Here is a 22457-nt window from a genome sequence, read left to right as displayed (position 1 = left end):
GTCTATGGAATAGACTCTATAAAGAATCATCTGCAATGTCGATTGTAGGAGATTTGTAATCAATAACTGATTTTCCTACTACCTAATTACAAACTCTTTTGTACGTTAGTAGACCTCTATAAAAAAATAAGTTTATTGTTATTAAATCGGTTAAATCTATTGCTTATAAGATGATATCCGCCCTCGTAAACTGTGTTAACACGATCGACAAATTTTTAACCCTGTAACAAAAGTATGCTTTATAGGATTGAGCCACGCTGAATCCGAATCTGGCCTCAAAATTTCTTCATTACTTCTGGGATATCGTGTCCTGTAGTTTGAAAAAATGCAATTTTTGTATATTTTTAAAACGTTATAACAGCGCCAAGACAAATGTATGTGACTGTATGTCATCTGAAAGTCAATTTTATCAACTTTAAAATAAATGCTTAACATCTGACATATCGTCACTCTTCTTCGAGTTATTTTCACCTAAAACATGATACATATAATAATAAATTGACAAAAACTGTATTTTTCTTGACTCAACGGACAGATATCGTTGAGTCGAATCAGAAAGCAATTTGGAGCCGATTTGAACATCCTTAGTTATGTGTCCATCCAATATTTTTGTTCGTTATAAACAATATTTACAAAGCTTAATACTCCAAACCATGAGTTTTTAAGATTTAGGTGAAGATATCACGAATAATAAAGAAAATATGTATGTATGTCAGATGTTAAGTCTTTATTTTTCAAGTTTTAGGACACGATATCTCAAATTCTAGACGTGTGGGAGAAAATCAGAGGATCATCAGGATTCTCTGGGTTTCGACATTTTTCAAATGTTGTCGGTCCATATTTGACCATATAAAACACCTTTCAGAAAATTATATATGGGATAAATAGGTATACATGATGGAGCTCCAGGGGCTCCGATTGTATAGGGGCTAGGGGCAATAATGGACCGATTTTATTATGATCAGATTTGGAATACTTTAAAATTGGTGTAGAAGCCAAATTTCATTGCTTAACGAATACCAGTATAAAACCATAATAGCCACTACAGTGGTGTAGGGTAAATTATAATTCTACGTAAATAGTTTTATCGTTTCCTGAGGACTTCATAAAAATTCATAGAACCTTAAAGGACCAGTTTCCAAATTATTTTAAATATACTGTAAGTTGTATGGTATTCTTACTTTATAAAAAATAGGTGTAACTTATTCTCGATTTTTGGTATAAAATATTTGTTCGAATTAATCATAACTTATTACTGGAACTTTCAAGGCTGCATCATTTGTTGCTCTTGTACTGAAATCAATTACTATTTTTAATAAGTATATCAAATCATAAAAAATTTAACCGATTTTTCTAATTCCATTACAAAACCTACTATTTGATATAGTACACACATACCAACAAACATATTGGAATTAATGTCATATCTAATCATGACCTTAAGCCAAAGGATACTTTTATTATACTACATATATACACAGAATAACTATAAGTTTACGAATTTTTATACTCTAGCAACAATTCGGGGGTTGATAGATTGTTGATCATATATCCTGATAGGAGAGTAAATATTCATACAATAATAAACGGCAAACAGTTTTATTTAATGTTTTTATTTTTTCATTTTTTTTTTTTTTTTTTGCAGCAGGAGCAGATGTTTCACAATTTTATAGGTAAGTCCTTTTACATTATAAATATACCACTTACTCGTGCGTTCATTCGTTAGACCTGGGTACGAGTTTTTAAAATTTTTATAAGTAGTAGACTCCAGCACGGGATACAAGAGTTTTTTTTTTTTTATTTTGCTTGTTTTGCTTTTCATTTGGTTTAATGATTCTTTTGTACTCGAAATTCCATTTTTATATTCAGGTTTTAATGAACAAAATGAAAATTGATTTTAGTTTATTATTATTGTTGGTAAAAGATTTTTTATACCTTTTTGGAATCAGCAAAAAAATAGCTTTACTATTGAATAGCAGTAGTAGTGGTTGCTGTGATAGTTGTTGGTGTTTTTATTTTGTTTCTGGGTGAAGAAGTGTTTATCCCAAAAGTGGTCGCTCAAACAACAAGGAAAGCAACAATTTTTTGCTTAAATAGCTTGACATTTTTTTTTTGTAAAATTTAGGCAAATTTTTCCATTTTAACTACATTTTATTCTAGTTTGTTGTTGTTTAATTTTAGACTATTTGAAAATTTTTGCATTTTGATTTTAATCTGACGGAGCATGTCAGATTTGTAAATTTTCTATTGAAATGGGGTGGTTTTGCCGTTAGAAAATTAAAAAAAAAATTGTCTATATAATAGAACCAGTTTTTAGGGAGTGTTTACTTTTTGATTTTCCCTAAACAATCAGAGAAATTTTGTATGTAGAAAAATTTGTCTTTTGTTATTTATGAGCATGATGCTTTTCGCGAAATTTCTATTGTTGTGGAATTTTTCCTAATAAAACCGGAAAACAATGGCCGAGAGTAGGAAAATAAACGGAAACACACTTAAGGCACGTGGCATTTGATAGTATTATCATGCAGATGTATTAGGCTGGGATTTGATTAAAAGGGAAAATTTACGACTTATTTTACGAGCAAACAAACTCTTGAAAAAGCCACCTGGTAATGTGAAAATGACAAATCAAGTTTTAAATATTCTTTAACTAGTGAATCAGATTACTGTATGATCATTTTCCCAAAAATTTTATTTCAAAGGAATTTCCTGTGGAAACGATCCCTAATTGCCCCTAGTCCACATATAAGGTCTCCGTCAAAATATATATTTAAAAGAAGATATAATTTATATAGTAAGATCAATTTCTTTAAAATTTGATACATGATCGACTGAATTTTCATAAAAACATTGATCAATCCCTTAAATTCTGTAACAATCGTGTCATATGATTGAAACCCTTTTTCTCAATTTTCTTAAATAATTTAAAAAATTAATTAAGACCTTTTTATTTCCAAAGTTTTCCATAAATCTTGGAACCGTAATATAATGTTTTATAAAACTGATTATGTTAAATTATAGAACATGAGGATCGGTCTATAATTGAGATTAGAGTTCCAATATAGGGTCACCGTCACAAATCTCCTAACATGCATTTCAAAATACCAGTCTAAAAATTCGTTCCGAAACAAATACCATCAAAGACAACAATATTTAAAAAAACCCACCCCATTCGACTTACTGCGGATTTTTAACAATTGCAAAATACGCATTCTGTTCTATTCTTTAAAATATTTATTTTTTTGTACAATTTTTTTTTAATATTTGCATGAAGTATTAATCATTATGGCAAAAAACAAACTCCGGCAGCCACACTGAGCACAATGGGAGTAATCAAATGTGAATATAACAACTGGATTCCAGCAACCATACTACACCTTAAATTACAGCAAGTTGTTGTTGGAGTATTTTAAATTCCTCGCAAAGGGGTTGATTTTTTAATGGAATGATCATGCAAGGATTTTTTTTAATCATTGAAATACAAAGTCAGTGGTACTAGAACGAATTATAAAAAAGTTGCTTTTGAACAATAGAGCTTAGTAGTCTGGTGAACAAAAGCTTGTTTGCAAGGATACCGTAAAAGGAGAGTGAAATTTTTAGATAAATACAAAAATGTTCAGTTCTAGTTCAGTTCTAGTTCAGTTCTAGTTCAGTTCTAGTTCAGTTCTAGTTCAGTTCTAGTTCAGTTCTAGTTCAGTTCTAGTTCAGTTCTAGTTCAGTTCTAGTTCAGTTCTAGTTCAGTTCTAGTTCAGTTCTAGTTCAGTTCTAGTTCAGTTCTAGTTCAGTTCTAGTTCAGTTCTAGTTCAGTTCTAGTTCAGTTCTAGTTCAGTTCTAGTTCAGTTCTAGTTCAGTTCTAGTTCAGTTCTAGTTCAGTTCTAGTTCAGTTCTAGTTCAGTTCTAGTTCAGTTCTAGTTCAGTTCTAGTTCAGTTCTAGTTCAGTTCTAATTCAGTTCTAATTCAGTTCTAGTTCAGTTCTAGTTCAGATCTAGTTCAGTTCTAGTTCAGTTCTAGTTCAGTTCTAGTTCAGTTCTAGTTCAGTTCTAGTTCAGTTCTAGTTCAGTTCTAGTTCAGTTCTAGTTCAGTTCTAGTTCTAGTTCAGTTCTAGTTCAGTTCTAGTTCTAGTTCAGTTCTAGTTCAGTTCTAGTTCAGTTCTAGTTCTAGTTCAGTTCTAGTTCAGTTCTAGTTCAGTTCTAGTTCAGTTCTAGTTCAGTTCTAGTTCAGTTCTAGTTCAGTTCTAGTTCAGTTCTAGTTCAGTTCTAGTTCAGTTCTAGTTCAGTTCTAGTTCAGTTCTAGTTCAGTTTCTAGTTCAGTTCTAGTTCAGTTCTAGTTCAGTTCTAGTTCAGTTCTAGTTCAGTTCTAGTTCAGTTCTAGTTCAGTTCTAGTTCTGTTCTAGTTCAGTTCTTGTTCAGTTCTAGTTCAGTTCTAGTTCAGTTCTAGTTCAGTTCTAGTTCAGTTCTAGTTCAGTTCTAGTTCAGTTCTAGTTCAGTTCTAGTTCAGTTCTAGTTCAGTTCTAGTTCAGTTCTTGTTCAGTTCTAGTTCAGTTCTAGATCAGTTCATACCAAAAAATTATTTAAATTTTCTCTAGAAAAGAATTTTCTTTCTTTTGGCAGATTAACATACACTTTCAAATGTATCCATACTTTTACTTCATGTGCATCATAATCCCATTGCACTGATTTTATTACAACTTCTGTATGATTTATTGATTCCTTTTACAACTACAAAACATTCCAAAACTAATATATTTTTCAAAATAATTTTATGATCATTGTCTGTTACATTCGAGTCGTAGATATTTGAATGTTCATCATATTTAATGTCTTAAGAACATCCTGTGTGTGTTAATGAAAATATTGAAATATTTTTGTTTTCGGTGGTATTTAAATGAGATCAGGAGTAGCCGACGGGGTGTATATTGAAACAAGAAAACAAACAAAATTTATGATGGGAAAATGTAATAAAGAAAATAAAAACAAACAAATGAAATACAAGCATATTTTTAATGAAATAAAACAAAAGGGAAAATATTTAAAAAAAAATGTTAAGGAAATATTTGAACAGGATCATTTGAATGCAGAGAATCAGAGAAAAAAAGTAAATTTATGTATGAATTTCTTTTACGTAGATATTTATTGAATAAATAGAAAATAAAATATTTCAGCAAGCAAATCAATCATATTCAATTCACAATTTAAAGATATTGCATTCATAAAACAGGATTTTTAAGTAGTAGAAGTATATCCCGGGATACTTCTTCAAAATTTCATTAAATCAATCAAGCAAAACAATTAAAGATCAACTAAAGTGTTTCTTTTCTCTCTCCAAATGCACTTACATTAAGTGATCGTGGCTGCTGCTGCTGGTGGCATTTCTTAAACACATTTTCAATATGATCACACTTGTACAGCTATTCATGTATGGATTTTGCTTTTGAAGAACATGTTGATTCTTTCATACTCAGATTTAAAATTAGCTTTGTAATTTGAGATTTCCAACAAAAATCATGAAACATGAAAAATTACTCTCTCTCAAGACAAGAGCAGTTCAATTCAAATATGTATGAATGAATATTCAAGTGTTTCTTTTCATTCATACTTCTTTCAAAGTATGTCTGTCTGTCTGTCTGACTGACTACCCGTAAGTAAATAATGTTGTGAACATTTGTGATTTCATAAATTTCTCAAGCATTTCCTTTTGATCACAAGTGGGAATTATAAATTTTTTCTTCATTTTAAGTACTTAATATTATTTTTACTTGTACAAGTTCATCGAACAACATTTTTATGACACTATTAATTTGGGAAATTGTTTGAAATTTGGAAAATGTATTCCATTCATTGATTGTGTTAAATGTCATGTTGATTTTTACACATGACTTAAAGTGATTGAGTAGTATTGGAAAATTGTTTCCTTTATGACGTTTTTAGTTATTTTAATAAGAGGAAAGTGCCTTGAGGCTTAAGATCAGTCCACAAAATTTTTATTTCTTTAGAAAGTAATCTTAATTACATGTTTTAGAAGTTATTTATTAAGCCCTAAAGCAGTTAATAAAAATTATTTTAAAATTTGGGTTTAAAACGTTCTAAAATCGATTTATAAAATTTTGAATTTATTTACCTTTGTTAACTAAAATAAATTTTTAATGGCGACTGCTTACTGTGTAGATTACTTAGAAGCGCTGAAGTTATGACTGACTTTAAAAAGATGCATATATGTATGTAACTATACTATTTTCCATTCCCATCGATGTTGCTATAGGTTTTCTAAGGTATGAAAGCAATTAATTTAATGATGTTACTAAACTTGAAAATTACTCACATTTTTATGTTCTTATGTTTTTTCAAATGTCTATCTCTCTATTGTCATATTTTTAATTGTCCTTTTTTAAAGTGAAAGTAATTCTAAACTTCTTTTATACAATAGAATACTTTTGATGATTTATCATATTTCATTGTCAAACAGAAAACAAAAAGATCGCAAAACTAATGTAGGTTTCCAATGACTTTGCAATTTTTATTGTCTAATACAAAATTTTATTGCTTATTATGTAAAATGATGCAATCAATTTCGTAAATTTTACCCTCAAATAAAATGCATATAATATGGATCAATATTAGGAATATCATCTCTTAAGCTCATATGCATGTATTGGCTTAATAATAATCGTTATAAAAAATTTCGATGTCATTATATGAAGCAATGAATTGGCTGATATATTATATAACTTGGTTAGTAATTTTTTAATAAAGTACTAAGCAAATAAAAAACTTGTAATAACTTAGTTAATTATCACTACTTAATTATATATTATACATTCGATTTTATATATATAAACTAGGAATGCCAATCCGCAAATCCCATTCTGATTCTGAAGTAGTTTCTAAAAACCTATTAGCATAAATTTAATGAGCAATGAAATGCTGATAATTTAATTTCTGAAGAGTTTGGTCCATAAATGATTGAATGAAAATCTATAAAAGGGAACTTTTTGGTACATTTTATACCCACCATCAAAAAAGATGGGGCGTATATTGATTTTGTCATTCCAAATATTCATCATAAACCCACAAAAGTATATGTATATATTCTGGGTCCTCATTAAATTGTAAGTCGATGTAGTCATGTCTGTCCGTCCGTCCATATGTCTGTCTGTCTGTTGAAATCACGATAGAGTCCGAACGGGAAGAGCTAGAGAGTTGAAATTTTCTAAAGTTTGTTTGGTACTAAAAATGGATAATATCCGTCCACGTTTTCGTATAGCTCCCATACAAATAACACTAAACTTTTCAATACTTAACTGATACCTTTTGAATTTTGATCAATTAATATAATGGCCACGCCCACATTATTTGCTGATTTTGATTTACGTGTTTTGAGAACTCTCTTTTGATCACTGCTTAAAAGAAAATGTTATTAAAATCACCATTAAGCTGAACAAATATAACTAAAATATTTGCATTTATCACGTCCACTTTTACTAAATTATTAACAAAATAATAGCATAAAGTGCGCGGAATGTTTGGTTGTAGACATGGCTATCATAAAAATTATATCAGATAATGACCGATTAAAAACTTTCATTACTATGTAAATGCTAAAACTTGCTTACACAATAGCATTTTAAGTCATTATATTAACACGGTGATGTCATTGGAGTCAAGTACTTACCACGAACGATTAAAAGTAATTAGAAAAAGTTGTCATTGTAAATCGCATATAAAAAACGTATACAGATCTTCACTGGAAAGATAACTAATGAATTAGGAAGTATATATATATAACACATTATTAGTAAGACCTTATTAGACTACTTCTATGTAATCCAGACGACATGTAGTAGTCATTGAAAAGTATGTTATTAGATAAGTAATTACATTTGAAAGCCATTACCTAGTTTTTGCTGGGGATATAAATTTTAACACATTTTAAAATATTTTGTTAAATTGACTCGCATTTTTTCACTTACGTGCATAAATTTTCTATATATAAAGTAGGCGTGTCCGTTTTATAACTACGCCTACATGTTTAAAGCAGTTTGGTCTTATAAGGCTTGATTCCATTTCTCCTTTTTGAAGTTATTGCTTTTTAATATACTCAATAATACCAAAATTAGCACTAACATACGAAGTGGACATGATTTTGATGTAACCGGCCCTTTTTTCGGTGAGGTTGTTCTAACTCTTATTGTGAACATATATACTAAATATGAAGCCTGTATTTCTGAAATTGTCGTGTCAGAATGTACTAAGTGTGGCACTGTGCGTCATTGAAAATCCTGACCTCAGTATAATTTTTGAAAAATTTCTTCGATTTTTTGAAAAGGGTCTCAAAAATTCCGAAATTTTGAGCTGATTACAGAGAAAATAATCTTAAACATTTTGTACAGTATTTTTGGCCCACATAATGATTTTTAGTGGGTGTAAGTCAAAATTGTCATATTTTTTCTTATCTTAAACAGAAAGATATTTAAAAAATAGTTTGGTCCATAACAAAAATTTTAATTATTTTTCTTGCGATAGGTTCAAAATTTCGGAATTTTTGAGATTCATAACATACTGAGATCAAGATTTTCAATCGCAGGTTGGGAACTGAGAACCATTTCAGAGTAAATGTTTTTTCATTTTTCTCGAATCTAGAACATTAAAACGCATGATTAGAGAGCTATTCATCAACAAGCTTTTTCAAACCAAAAATTTTGCTGAATAAATTTAAAGAATACATTAAAATAAGATGTCTTTGTACCAATTCTTAACGTAATACAAAACTACGTCTCTGTCTACTTGATTTTTTTGTTTAATTGAAAACATATGATTTAGAAAACAAAACATATGTACTGTTCTTACGTACAAATATAAAGTGTAACACATAATATACCGTACAACTTTTCAACTGAATTAGAATATCGGAATAGCACTGATTGTGCGTATTTTCATATATTTTGGTCCTTCTGACAAGGACAAATAATCATGGATTTTGTAATTTGTTTAACGCCCGTATGTTAAGTGTATGATGCTGTTAAGAGGAAAGGTCCAAAAAAAGCTTAACAAAATTTACATCCAAGATTGGTGACAAGGGCAAAAAGGACTAAACGGCCTTACGAAGATAACAAATGCTGACATTTAAAATAGATTTTTTATATGGCCAACAAAATACATCTATCTATCTTCTATATATAAAAATGAATGTGTGTTTGTATGTTTGTATATTTGAAGTTTATAGACTACTAAACGGCTGAACCGATTTTCTTGAAATTTTCACAGTGTATTCCTGTAGGTCTGGAAGAGGTAATAGGCTACTTTTTATTTTGAATTTTGAAGTGGGAAAGGAGCCACGCACCTATTAAGAAAATATTAAATCAGTATATCTGAGATAATATGACAGAGTCCTCAAATTTTGTCGGAGCCACTTTAGTGTCAATATGATTATTTAAAAATTAGGCGGACTAGCATTAGGGGGCGTGGCACCTCCCATATAAATTAAATACAAAAATTCGTTTATCTTGGAAATTATTAGGGATAGAATCTTCAAATTTTGCACGAAGAACCTTAACATCCATGTAAGCATTTTGGGTTATAAATTGGCGGACTACCAATGAGGGGAACGGCACCTCCCATATGAATTAAATACAAAAATTCGTTTATCTGGGAAACTAATGGAACTAAATTCTTCAAATTTTGCACAAAGAACTTTAATATTCATCTGCTGATTTTCATCTGGGAGCTTGGAGTACCCATATAATTTAAATAGAAATAGATATTCCTATAAACATTTTGAGAATAACGGGTGGACTTTCAATGGGGGCTTGGCACCGCCCATATGAATTAAATACAAAATTTCGTTTATCTGTGAAACGAATATAACTAGATTATTCACATTTTTCACGAAGAACTTTAATATTCATCAGAAAATTTTGGAGAAAAAAAGGGCGGACTTTATGAATTAAATAGAAAAATTCGTATATCGGAGAAACTATTAGGACTAGAATCTTCAAATTTTACATGAAGAACTTTGACATTTAGATAATAACGGGCGGACTTTCAATGTCGTGCTTGGCACCTCTCATATGAATTAAATACAAAATATGGTTTATCTAGGAAACTCATAGAATTAGATTCTTCAAATTTTGCAAGAAGAACTTTAATATTCATCTGGAAATTTTGGAGAAAAAAAGACGGCTGAAACTATGAGAGCTGGAATCTTAAAATTTTACATGAAGAACTTTGTCACTCATGTGAACAATTAGAGAATGACGGGCGGACTTTCAATGGGGGGCTTGGCACCTCCCATATGAATTAAATACAAAATTTCGTATATCTGGTAAACTATTAGATTATTAAAATTTTTCATAGATTACATTAAAATCTTAATTAACGTTCGGGAAAATTGGCGAACTTGCAATAATATGCGTGGCATCTCTCATATGTAACAAATTGTATATGTGGAAAACTATTGTATAAGTATAGCTAGTTAATACAATAAAAAGCTTTGAATCAAAATATATGAAGCTCTTTGTTTCAATATAATTTCCAATTTCGATTCGTTTCTTTTTGTAGTCATTACACTTTTTTAATGGCTATTATTGTATGAAGTTCACTTTGCCACTCTGTACATCAAGTTATTTTCTACTTTATTTTTCTTGTTCTAAAACATAAAATACGTTACAAATTTATTTAAATTAGTTTTGGGTGCACAACTTGTTTCCTCCTTAAAAACAAAACATATGAGCTTTTTTCTAAGGATATACAAGGATCTTTAGAAATGTTTTCTACACAAGAACAGTGTATTTGTATTATTAACCAGAATTATTGTAGCGTAAATTAGGTGCTATTTCATTTAAAAGAAACTTGTTTCCCTTAAAAAACACCAAACACTATTAAAAAGAAACCCCAAAGAGTTTGTATGCAAATGAATGACTGACTATTGACAAAGGAACGAGTAAAACTAAAACCATATGACTCAAAGTCTGGCTATGAACACAGGAATGGAATGGATCATTAGTAGTAGAGCAGCAAAGAAAATAGTTCAAACAAGTTCATTTCTGAAATTTCCATATGTTCTTTAAGGTTTATTTAAAATTAAAAAAAAAAAAACAAAACCACCCTAATTAGTTTTATTTTTTTAAATTAAAAAAAATGTTCTATAAGATTTTCTAAAACAATAATTTCCCTGAACTTTCTTTCCTTTTGTTTAAAGATATAAATCTTTAACAAACCCTTATATCCTGTCAAAGAAAATTAAAGAGAATTATTAAATTAAAAACATTGATAGCAAAAAATTTCTTTAATAAAAACTTTCCTTAATTAATTGCATTGAATTAAAAGTCATTCACATTGTGTTACAGAAGATTTCTAAGAATATTTTGCAATCAATTCTTTTTGTTTCACCTTAATTAAGAATTATGTTTAAAAATTTGTGTAGCCCAAAAATAGATTTTCTTTAAGGCATTATTTAAAATTTTTGCACCTCTTTTTATATACATTGTTTTCTATAGTAAAATGTGGTTCTCAGTTGTTTTGTTCGAAAGACAATAAATTAATTGCTTAATACAATAACAAGTTACACGGTTCGTTAATATTTTGCACATAAATTTTATTTATTTCAATTGTTGTGATCTTTAAAAATTTCCAATTGCTAAATTATACAGGATAGGGCGAATTGTGAAGTAACACCACCAATATATGCCCTTAAGTATATATTTAGATTTGGGTGTTTTCTACTACCATATGGTGGATAGAAGGTTATTTTGTCTATTTTGCTTAAAAATTCTCATGTTTGTTATTATATTAGTGCTTTTCGAAAAATCCTTGTATGGTTCGTTGATTTAGAGTGTGAGAAAATTTTTTGATAAAAAAAAATTTTTTAAATTAATTTGGCCGTTATATACAATATTAGACTACGTTTTTAAGTGGCTATTACTTCGATATGGCCTTGATATGTAAAAAACTAGAACTAAAACTTTTTACATAGATTATGAAAAGTGCACAAGTAAAACAAGTAAAAATGTTAGTCGGACATGCCGAACCATATGAAATCCTATATCGAAGATTAGTATGGGGCTGGTGTCTATAGTACTCTGTTGCTCACTTATATTGAAAGATATACTTATGCCTTTAAGTTATATCGTTTGATGTCCCAAGTCTCAACTGTATGGAAATTGATAGAACACATATTGGTTCTACACCCAAAGTATACAAATCGGCTCATAATTATTTTCTGAGTCGATTAAGCTATGACTGTCCGTCTGTCAGTCTGGGTTTCGCAATTCTTCAAGATAATGAAATTTTGGACATACTTTTCTACTGGTCCAAAGACGAATCCTATTGAAAATTGTTGGAATAGGTCTATAATTTTACCTAGCACCCATATAACCGTACCCCCGAATAGGACTCAAGAGCTCATAATTATGTTAAATGTTTTGTTATCTACAACTTAGTTTTCTAAAAGTCTAAATGTTACTGCCAAATCTCGTAATGATCAGGTTATACTATATTTGACCCTAGTCCCATACAATGTCCCCTCCAGAAAAGGACCTTAAAGTCAATAATTCACTTATAAACACTAACATAACCATAAATTCTGCACAAATAAAGTTAATTTAAATGTAAATCCCTATAGCAACATTTATAAGGATAGTCCCATATTTACCCTTGGCCCCGTATAACGCCTCTTTCAGAAAATCACTTTTTTGTTAACAAATTATTTAAATATTTCGAAATTATGGCAAAAAAACTACTTAAATTAACAAATAATCTTATATGTGTAATTGTGCGATTTATTGCTGATATTTAAAATACCCCAGAGTTTAAAACCCCAGCACCCGGCCAAAGGCAAGCTACCAACATAACAATATCAAATTTAGGAGCAATTCTTTTCGGGATAAAAGTGTCCCTTTCCTTTTCCAATACATTAAGAAATATCATAACATGCATGGATACTATGACACTTTTTGATGCGTCATAACGTCCATGGACATTATGTCACTGGACATTATGACACGCCATCAAATGATCTAACTATTACGATTTAAAATACATATTTGCGTTGTATGGGAAGTACCACGCCCATTAATGTATGTATGTACGCCCATTTTTAATGTAAATTTAAACAGCAAACAGTTCCAAGAGTGTAGCTGGTAAATGTTACCAGACATATGTACAAATATTTGTATTTACTTTATCGAGGGAGTTGCCACGCCCTCTATTGCTAGTTCCCTCGTTTTTTAATTTATATACAACAAACATGATAAATAACAATATTTTTATTGAGTAATTTTGTACATAGTAAGTTAATATTTTGAGATCTGTTGATTCTATTCTATATATTAAGTTTCATAAAATATTTTTTTAAACGTATCTAAATCCATACTCACAATATTTTACCGTAACCTATGTATTTCATAACAATTATCCTTTCTTTCTTGAATTTATAACGGCTTTTTTACTTTTAAAAGATCACCTTAAAGCTGCATATGTTTGTGTGAGTATTTTAAAGTTATTATACTTTTATGATTTTACCATATGGTTCAAATAACCCAGCAAACATGTCGAAACATGTCTGCCAAACGCGTATAAATGTGTGTATGAAAATAAATAAAAACATACACAAATATCCTTTTCATTGTTAATAAAACTCCTTGTCTACTACTTCTATAATATAAAAGTATATTTGTTTCCTTGTTCCAAAGACTTTCTTGACGCAATGACTTGGTAACGTCCTTTTTTGACATGTTGAATTTTGTCAAAGTTTTTGTTTGTTTTGTTTTGCATTCCTTTAAAAAAAGGGGTGTGTATTTTCTGCGTAAATTTTTTTTATATAAAATTCATTGTATAGCTTTAAAAAAGAAATAGCGACATAATACCAGGGGTTTCATTTAATTGAAAAAATTATATTGTTTAAGTATCGAAAACAACAGAAAATATAAAAGAAGTTTCGTGGACAATAGAATCAAATACAGGTAAATAAGTTTCTACTTGAAAAGAACTTGTCGTTTTGTATTGTTTTGCTGTAACAGTGTGTGTAGAAGTTCCTTTTCGCATATTTTAGGGAAACAGGCGAATTTCTAAAGAAATCACTGCGTTTTATTTCTTTTATATTTAAAATTAATAACATATGATTACGAGTTTTTTGAAGGGGTGTTTGTTTTTTACAAGTTTCTTTAAAGTTTGATTCTATATATCTGGTTTCTGCCTGTAAAGGTATTTTATTTTCTATTGTTGTTCAGAACTGTTCAGACTACTTTAGGGCACTTTAAGGCATCATGTTTAAGTGAAGTGTTAGATACTTTAAAACTGTAACCTTTTTTATGTTAGTTGTTCCAGTTCAGACACTATTTCATAAATATTTAATAAAAAAATAATTAAAAATTGTGAATAAAAATTATAGTTATCGAAAATGTTCTATGAAATGAAAATTTTCTGTAATAACCTGTTTTAAATCTATAAACAGTAAATTTATCGAACATTTTTTATAAAAAATCGCAAATTTTCTATAAAAAGGAAACTTATCGAAAATGTTCTTTAAATTTATTTATTTATCCAAACATTATAAAACGAAAACTTATTGAAAATTTTCTATAAAACGAAAATTTATCGGATAATTTCTATGAAACGCAAATTTATCACAAAATTTATATAAAACGAAAATTTATCGGAAATTTTCTATAAAACGAAAATTTATTGGAAATTATATGTAAAAAGAAAGAAGAAATTAAGCGAAAATTGTATATAGAAAGGAAAATTATTAAAAATTTAAATATAAAAAGTAAATTTATCAAAAAATTTATATAAAATATAAATTTATCGAAAATTTTATGTAAAAAGTAAATTTATCGAAAATTTTATATAAAAGTAAATTTATTTTTATGTAGAAAGTAAATTTATCGAAAATTTTATATAAAAGTAAATTTATCAAAAATTGTATATGAAAAGAAATCTAATTAAAAATCCTATAAAAAGAAATTTTTTTGAAAATTGTCTATAAAAGAAACTTCATCGAACATTTTTTATCAAAATAAACGTATAAAAAGAAACTATAAAAATTTCTTTATAAAAGGAAATGTATCGAACATTTCCTATTAAAAGAAACTTCGTCGAAAATTTTTTATAAAAATAAACGTATTATTTAAAGAGATTTTTTTATAAAAATAAAATTTATAAAAGAAAATGTATCGAACATTTTTTATAAAAATAAACATATAAAAAGAAACTATCAAACATTTTATTATAAAAAGAAAATTTTGTATAAAAAGAAAAATAATCGAAAATTTTCTATAAAACTGAAATTAATCAAAAATTAAAATAAAAAATAATTTTATTGAAATTTTCTAAAAAAAATTATCGAAAATTCTTATTAAAAAATATAAAATAATTTAGAAAATGTTCTATAAAATTTAAAGAAAATTTGTAGAACATTTCTTATAAAAAATAAAATTTATCAAACATTTCCTATAAAAAATAAATTAATATAAAATTTTACATAAAAAGAAAATTTATCGGAATTTTCCATAAAAAGTAAATTTATAGAAAATTGTTATTAAAAAAAATATCGACAGTATTCAATATAAAAATAAAATTTAGAAAATCTTCTATAAAATTTAACGAAAATTTGTGGAACATTTCCTATAAAAAATAAAATTTATATAATATATATACATAATATATAATTTAAAATTATAAAACTCAATACAAATAATAAATTAATTTTATCGAAAAATTAACTATTTAGTCAAAATTAAAAAAAAATCTTAAAATATAAAATACATATTTTAAGATTAAATATTTTTTATGAATTTTACTTGAGTTTTTAAAGATGTTCCGAAATTTTTGGAAATTTCCAATCAATATAAATTAATTTTAATAAAAACACAATTATTTTTAGTTTTAAACGTTTTTTACTTGATGTTAATTTTTATTTAATAAAAATTTAATTAATAAAAACAGTATTTTTTTATTTATTACATAAACTTTTGCTTTTTATAATAAAACTAGTACTAAACAACTTAAAGTACTTATTTAAACAATGTCTTCCAATTTTTTAAAATAACTAAAATTATAAAAAAATATTAAACTTAAAATATAATTTGGTTTGTTTGTTTGTTTTGCTTTGGATTTTAATAAAAACTATTACTTTAAAAAATCTTAATATATTTACATACATTTAAAAAGTTTATACTAAAAAGTACCAAAAGTACTTATATGAAATAATAATAGAAAATAGTTTGTTTACATATGTAATGAAACTTTAGATGATCGATATAATTTAAATTTGAATCATAAATTTAAAAAAAGTTGGCTTTTTGTTTACTTTAATTACAGTTTGAAAAAGTACCCGAAAAGGTTCTTTTTATTAGTGTTTAAAACTGTATTCGTTTTAAGTTATTTTGCTTAAATGAATAGCCATTGACTTTATCAATTATTTTTATAGCTCTTATCATTTGTATTAGACATAAAAGTACCAAGATTTGACAAGGGTACTTTTTCTTTCATTGCATAAAAAGTCTCCATCAGATATTTAAGATACTTGAAAGTTTTGATCTGCTCTTTAAAATATCTTTCCTGTGATAAAGTGGATTAAATATAAACTCTTCGTACCACATATTTTCTTAAGAGAATATTTACAGCAGTTAGTGTAATAAAAAGTACCTTTCAAAGTAAAGGTACCTTATTTTACCCTTTTGTAACTTTTGCCTCAGTACTAAGTAGGAAACAGTTAGATATTTCCTTATAACTTTCTTCCATTTACATCATTAATGAACCACCATCCGATTTGGGAGTATGAGCATCCCACCAATCAATTGCCTCAATCATACTTTCGTCAGACAAAACATTGGTGTTGTGAGAGGCATCTAAGAGTACTTCATTAAATTCCTTTTTCATGGTAACAATTCCCTCATAAAATGAAGAAGAATTTTGATCATGAGGGAAAAATTGTTGCAACATATGAGAGGAAGAGGAGGCAGTAGATGTTGTGGGTGTTTGGCGTTCTAAAGGTGGAGACATGGTAGAGTGATGATAAACTTGTAAATGTTGTTGCTGTTGTTGTGAAGGTGATGTTTGTTGATAAATGTTAGAAGAGGGTTCTTCAGGATACTCTTGTTTAATCATGTGCAACGTCCCTATTTGCTGGTCATTTGAGTTTGGTAGTAGAAATTGCTGTTGCTGCTGTTGTTGTAGTTGATTAGCGGCACACGTTTGTCTTATGGCCTGTTGTAGCTGTTGTTGATGATGTTGATCATTAGTTGTGGCAGGTGATAATGTATGTAGTTGATGTTGATGTAATACTGGACTTGTACTGGGGGATGATGTTGCCGTTAACAGTGGTATTATTTGCTGTTGTTGGTTTTGTGGCACGGGCGATAATAATAACGAAGTTGATGATGATATTGTAGCAGTTACTGTTGATGATGAAGAAGAAGATGATGATGAAGATAATGTAGCAGTCCCTTCGTTTATGTTTTCTCCATTAGTTACTGTTGTTGTAGTTGTTGTTGTTAAGACAGGTGCTGTTGTTTCTTGTACCCTTCTTATTACCTCAGTGGAATTAATTGATGGTGGTGAAGGCGATTTTTGATCAGCTGTAGTTGTCTGTTGTTGTTGCTGCATTATGCCTGGCGTTGACGATGATGAAGGACTTACACAATTAGTGTCAATTAATGCATTAAAATGTTCTTCATCAATAGTTGAGGATGGTGGCGAGGTGGCCGTACCCACGAATATGTCTGGGGTCAAGAGTTGATAGGTATTTGTCCCTGGAATTCTTATATATTGTAGACCATTAAGTGTTGTTATATTGGGTAACATATCCATTTGTGCTGAAGGTTGTGGAGATGAGGAGGGCAATTGTGTTTGCTGTTGACTGGTGTTTGAAGAGAAAAACTCTTCATTGTCATAGTGACTTAAAGAGTCATCGAATTGTTCTTCCATGCTGGGAGAATAAGCATCAAATTCATCTTTTATTAAACTAAAACTTTCTTCACCACTGGAAGAGTTAAGTTGTCCAGAGCCTGCAGGAAAGTCAAAACCCAGCAAACGCTCCAAAGATCTTATATATTCCACTGCCATTCTTAAGGTCTCAACTTTGCTAAACTTTTTGCATGAGCCCCTATTAGTGCCTTGATTTTCAAATACCTCAGCCACCTCTTCGGGTATGTGCTCTCTTAAAGCGGCAAAACCATTATTGACCTGTTTAACACGATTGCGCTCACGGGCATTGCGTCTAGCTACCGCCTGGGGCAAGGGCAAACCTTTGCGTCCTGGGGTGCCGGGTATTTTGACTTGTTGTATCAAAGCCATGGGCTGATCTTTAGTATTCCCTTTCGTTAAGCTAGAGTTCTCCTTTGCCGCTTTCTTGGCCAAACGTATGGCTGCTCTTTCCTCCTTGGTTAACTTAGGCTTTTTACTAGCCGAGGCTGTTGGTTTGCTCTCGGTGGGTTTTTGGTTTTGTTTACTTTCCGTTAAAGGTCTCTTGCGTGGATTCATATTTAAACTGGCCGCTCCAGAGGCATTATTCACTGAGCCTATCATGCCAAAATCCTTAATTTTCCTGACAATGGCATTCGGGTTGCCATTGGTTATATTCAAAGAATTGCCATTATTTTCACTTAAAACATTTTGCACGGTTATCTTGTTAAACGTTTTATTCAAGGCATTATTGCCATTAATTGCTCCACTTGAGCTGGAGTTTTGGTTGTTCACTTTCATATTTAATCCCGATGATAGATTGTTGTAATTCAAAACACTTAAGGTGGCCATTGGTTTAACTAAAGCTTTTCGAGAAAAGCTTTATTTTAAAAACGAAATTAATTTAATTGGATTTATTTTTTTTAATTTAAACTTCCGTATTCCTTTTCCCGCTTATCGTTGTTGTTTGTTGGAGTTCTAAATGTCAACTGAATTGCTGCAGTCAATGTAATGTTACAGGAATTTTCTTTTACACAAATTTTAATTGGAAAATGTAGTCGCAGTGTTTTTTTTTTTATTTTTTGGTAAGAACCAGCTGTCTGGTTGTATGCTGCAATGTGTGTCGCGTGCCCGATGTCTCGTAATGAAATGTCATGGGGCGTCTCTTGCAACAAACGTCCTACCAACGGAAATGACTTCAGTAACTGAATGACTGACTGATGGTTGTTGCAACACGAGTTATGTGAGTACAATAAAAATTGAATACCTTTAATCATACATACAGCGAGGCAGACAGGCCGACATATACCTCTAAATGTATTGTATAATGCTGCTGCCGCAAAAGGTTGCTGCCACCTTAGTTTGAAACAACAACAATTGCATACGAAACGAATACTTTAGCAGCAGCGTTAGAGTAAAAACATTATATTTTATTTTCCACACATTCTCTCACAAACACCAAAAATATTCAAAACACCACTTAAAATAACAACAACTACAATTCTTATTGTCTCTTCTCTCCTTTACCCTACCCTACCTACACACCTATTCATTTAAGTAACTGTATGTGAGTGTGTGTGTGTGTAAATATCCTTGCAACAAAGGTGCTTACTCACACACACACACACATTTCTACTTCTTCCTATGTATTAGTGTTTTGTATTGGTAAAATGTGGTGACTTTTCATCCCTTAGGCTAGCTTTCGTGTCAGAGTCGTCGAGTCTTTAGTTGGGTGTTGTATGCTTAATGTGATCGTTTCTCTTTTTTTCTGGATGGGAAATCTAACATCTGATCTTTTGTTAAAATTTTAAGGGTGGTTTTGTTATTCATATTGGTAGAGAAATATACATTTTGGTCTCAATATTGTTTCGTATTTTTTTCTTGCTTTTTAATGTGTTATAATATTGCGCCTTTTTAGGGGTTTTCGTATTGATCAAAGGCGTTTAAAATGTTTGTAAGAAAAAGTGCTTAAAATTTATAAGAAACCGATAAGAATTTATGAATTTGTTGTGATTTCACATTCTAATTGGTATTCCTTTTGGTTGTGAAATTAAAGATTTTTCAACATTCATTAATACAGAAGAAATTTTTGGACATATTAAAAAAATTTTAGGGAACATCATCTCATTAATGTAACTGAACTAAATTAAAGTTGTTTTTCAATCTTACTGTTTCCTAGTGCCAACAAGCAATCATAGCCGAGTTGATTCTAAATTGGTCTGCAATTGTGCGGATTCCTAGTAACAGCACTGGCGCTGGAACAACTCTATTCTATTTGACGCGGTGACCATTCAAAGCTTTAAGTCAAGTTTTTCGACATTTGAAATTAATCAAGAAATCAACATTGAAAATATGTTTATTAGGTATTACATAATCCTAGCGCATCCATACCAGACGGTAGGAGAAGATATTGACATTTAATCCTGATGTGGAGAAAAAAAAATAAAAATACCTTAAATTTATCCATAAAGTTTATTATTCAAAACTCTGGAATAACTGGGACATGCTAATTTTATTTATGTCATGGCCACACCATTCATTCTACTTTAGGTATAGGTATCTTATCCCTCTCATCATTCTCCTTGTTACTTCCAAATTTACAAATTTGACAAGACAAGTCAAACCTAGCCGACGTCATTATTCGTTTTAGTTCATTTTGTTCTTCTTCTGTGCTTTTGAAAGCGCAGTTACTTCAAAGTTGTATTCATAAATTTTAACAAAATGTTGCACTTTAGATCTGTTTCTTACTTTTAGTCAATTTGGAGCTTAGATGCACTGATTTTCGATCAATATTAAGTATCCAACTGACTGAGCACAAAAACTTTTTTAAAGCTATTTCCTTCTTCTTATAAATGACTCAGGTCATTACCTCACAGATATCCTTCTAAGTGAGATTTTAGATTTTAACACACTTAATCAAGGACAGAGGTCTATTTATTATTTGAAATTTCCATAAAAGATGAAATTTAACTGTATGTAACTCAGACCCAGACCAGGTTGCCGATTAACATAAGACAACCACATGTCGGACTTCTAAAATCCAAACCAAAAAGCACCATTTAACTTTCCTTAACTTCAATGAACTAATACTGGAGGATGCATAGGGAATATACGTTATCTGGTTGAGGTTATCGTTTGAATGTAAGCTACCTTCCAAACCCATGGTCTCCGTATAGTTAGTCGTGGTCACATCAGGGGAACTGTGCACAGTGGTTCCTTCTGAGTAAATTTGGAGACTTAAGCATACTGAAATTAGAATTGGAGGCACAAAGTCGCAGTAAAGCTATCCCGCGACCTCCATCTGAGTGAGGTTAGAGATTTTAACACACTTACTCCCGTTAACACCACCTCCGGTTATCGTTTAACCAGTAGATATTCTTCGGTTAAAATAATTTTTTTATGAAAACTGTCAATATAACCAGACATTAATCAAGGATAGAGGGCTACTTTTTCATGACATTTCCATAAAAGAGGGAGTTTAACAATATATAGCTTTGGTGGAGTTAGACCCAGACCGGGATGTCGCCTAATATAAGACAGTGCATCTCGGACTTCGAAATCGAAAAGCACAATTTTGCTCTCCTTAACTTCTGGAAATTGAAACTAAGTATTCAATCCTACTGAGTACTAACGTTACCCATGTAGACTTATGCACACTGAACCAAGAACAGGAGTTTTTAGTTTGCAATTTCCATAAAAAATGAGAATTTTAGAAATTTATACCTCTGTTGCTCCTTTGAAGTCAGACCACAGACCAAGACCGCTTAATATGATGCAAATGTATACAAATTTTTAAGCATTTCCGTAAACTGACGCTGTGGGGTGCATAGTGAACAGACACTACCTACATATATACCTCAAAACTCTTTGGAAAGACAAGAGTTTTGATAATAACGAAATGCCTAAGATTCTGGGACTATGTCTGCAAGAAAGTGCTACATACGGCTGGTTCAGGGTATTCTTGTGCCGTTTGTTTAGTAAAACGCTTGTTACAAAGATTGACTGCTAGGTTTTTCTAACTTTTGATGCATACAATGCCGGTTCGTTACTATTGGTTATTTAAAAAAATCCAATTACTCGTCTTGACATTCAAACAATGGTAATTAAATATTCAGAACTTGAAACGAGACAGAAAAACTCTGAGATTTGCACACTGATTGTGGGCTAGCACGGTATAACTCTGTTCTTTATCCATCAATATAAATTGAAATTAAAGAAATTAAAATATTTACAACAAATTTCACTCTAACAAAATATCAGAACCCGTTATTTTATAAATGTCTAGTACATTTTCTCATTTATTATAACCTAATGAGTCTCGATAACAGCAATTCTACAACATGTGAAAGGATATCCTTTCCATCTATATCCCTCTAATGATTTATGATAAATAGAACATTATATAATAAAAATTCGGTTAGTATTTTGTAAACAAAACGCGGCCACAATTAGAAAAATAAATATTCAAAGGCTTTCAAAGCGGAAATTCTCCTTCATGGGTCAATATAAATAAACATTTATGTGTATTAAACATGTGTAAAAACGCGAATGAAACGTTTT

At 29.9% G+C, this 22457-nt stretch overlaps 1 protein-coding gene and 1 long non-coding RNA gene across 2 annotated transcripts in view; both read right to left on the bottom strand.

Moving 5' to 3' along the window:
- Positions 1–22457, bottom strand: part of LOC119603641 — a 117496-nt gene that overhangs the window by 76376 nt on the left and 18663 nt on the right. The window lies entirely within an intron of this gene.
- LOC119603640 (achaete-scute complex protein T8) lies at positions 16427–19552 on the bottom strand. Its single transcript, XM_037955748.1, has one exon. The coding sequence runs from the start codon at positions 18747–18749 to the stop codon at positions 16737–16739; it is 2013 nt and encodes a 670-aa protein (XP_037811676.1). The 5' UTR covers positions 18750–19552; the 3' UTR covers positions 16427–16736.

This window comes from Lucilia sericata, unplaced genomic scaffold, assembly GCF_015586225.1.
Source record: "Lucilia sericata isolate MDLA Ls3-8-SP2 unplaced genomic scaffold, ASM1558622v1 Contig000322F_arrow, whole genome shotgun sequence".
Classification (NCBI taxonomy): Eukaryota; Metazoa; Arthropoda; class Insecta; order Diptera; family Calliphoridae; genus Lucilia; species Lucilia sericata.
The sequence above is the reverse complement of the archived record's forward strand: the minus strand, read 5'-3'. Positions and strand labels throughout refer to the sequence as shown.

Coding starts and splice junctions, on each gene's coding strand:
- LOC119603640 (XM_037955748.1), bottom strand. CDS start 18,749: ATGGCCACCTTAAGTGTTTTGAATTACAACAATCTATCATCGGGATTA.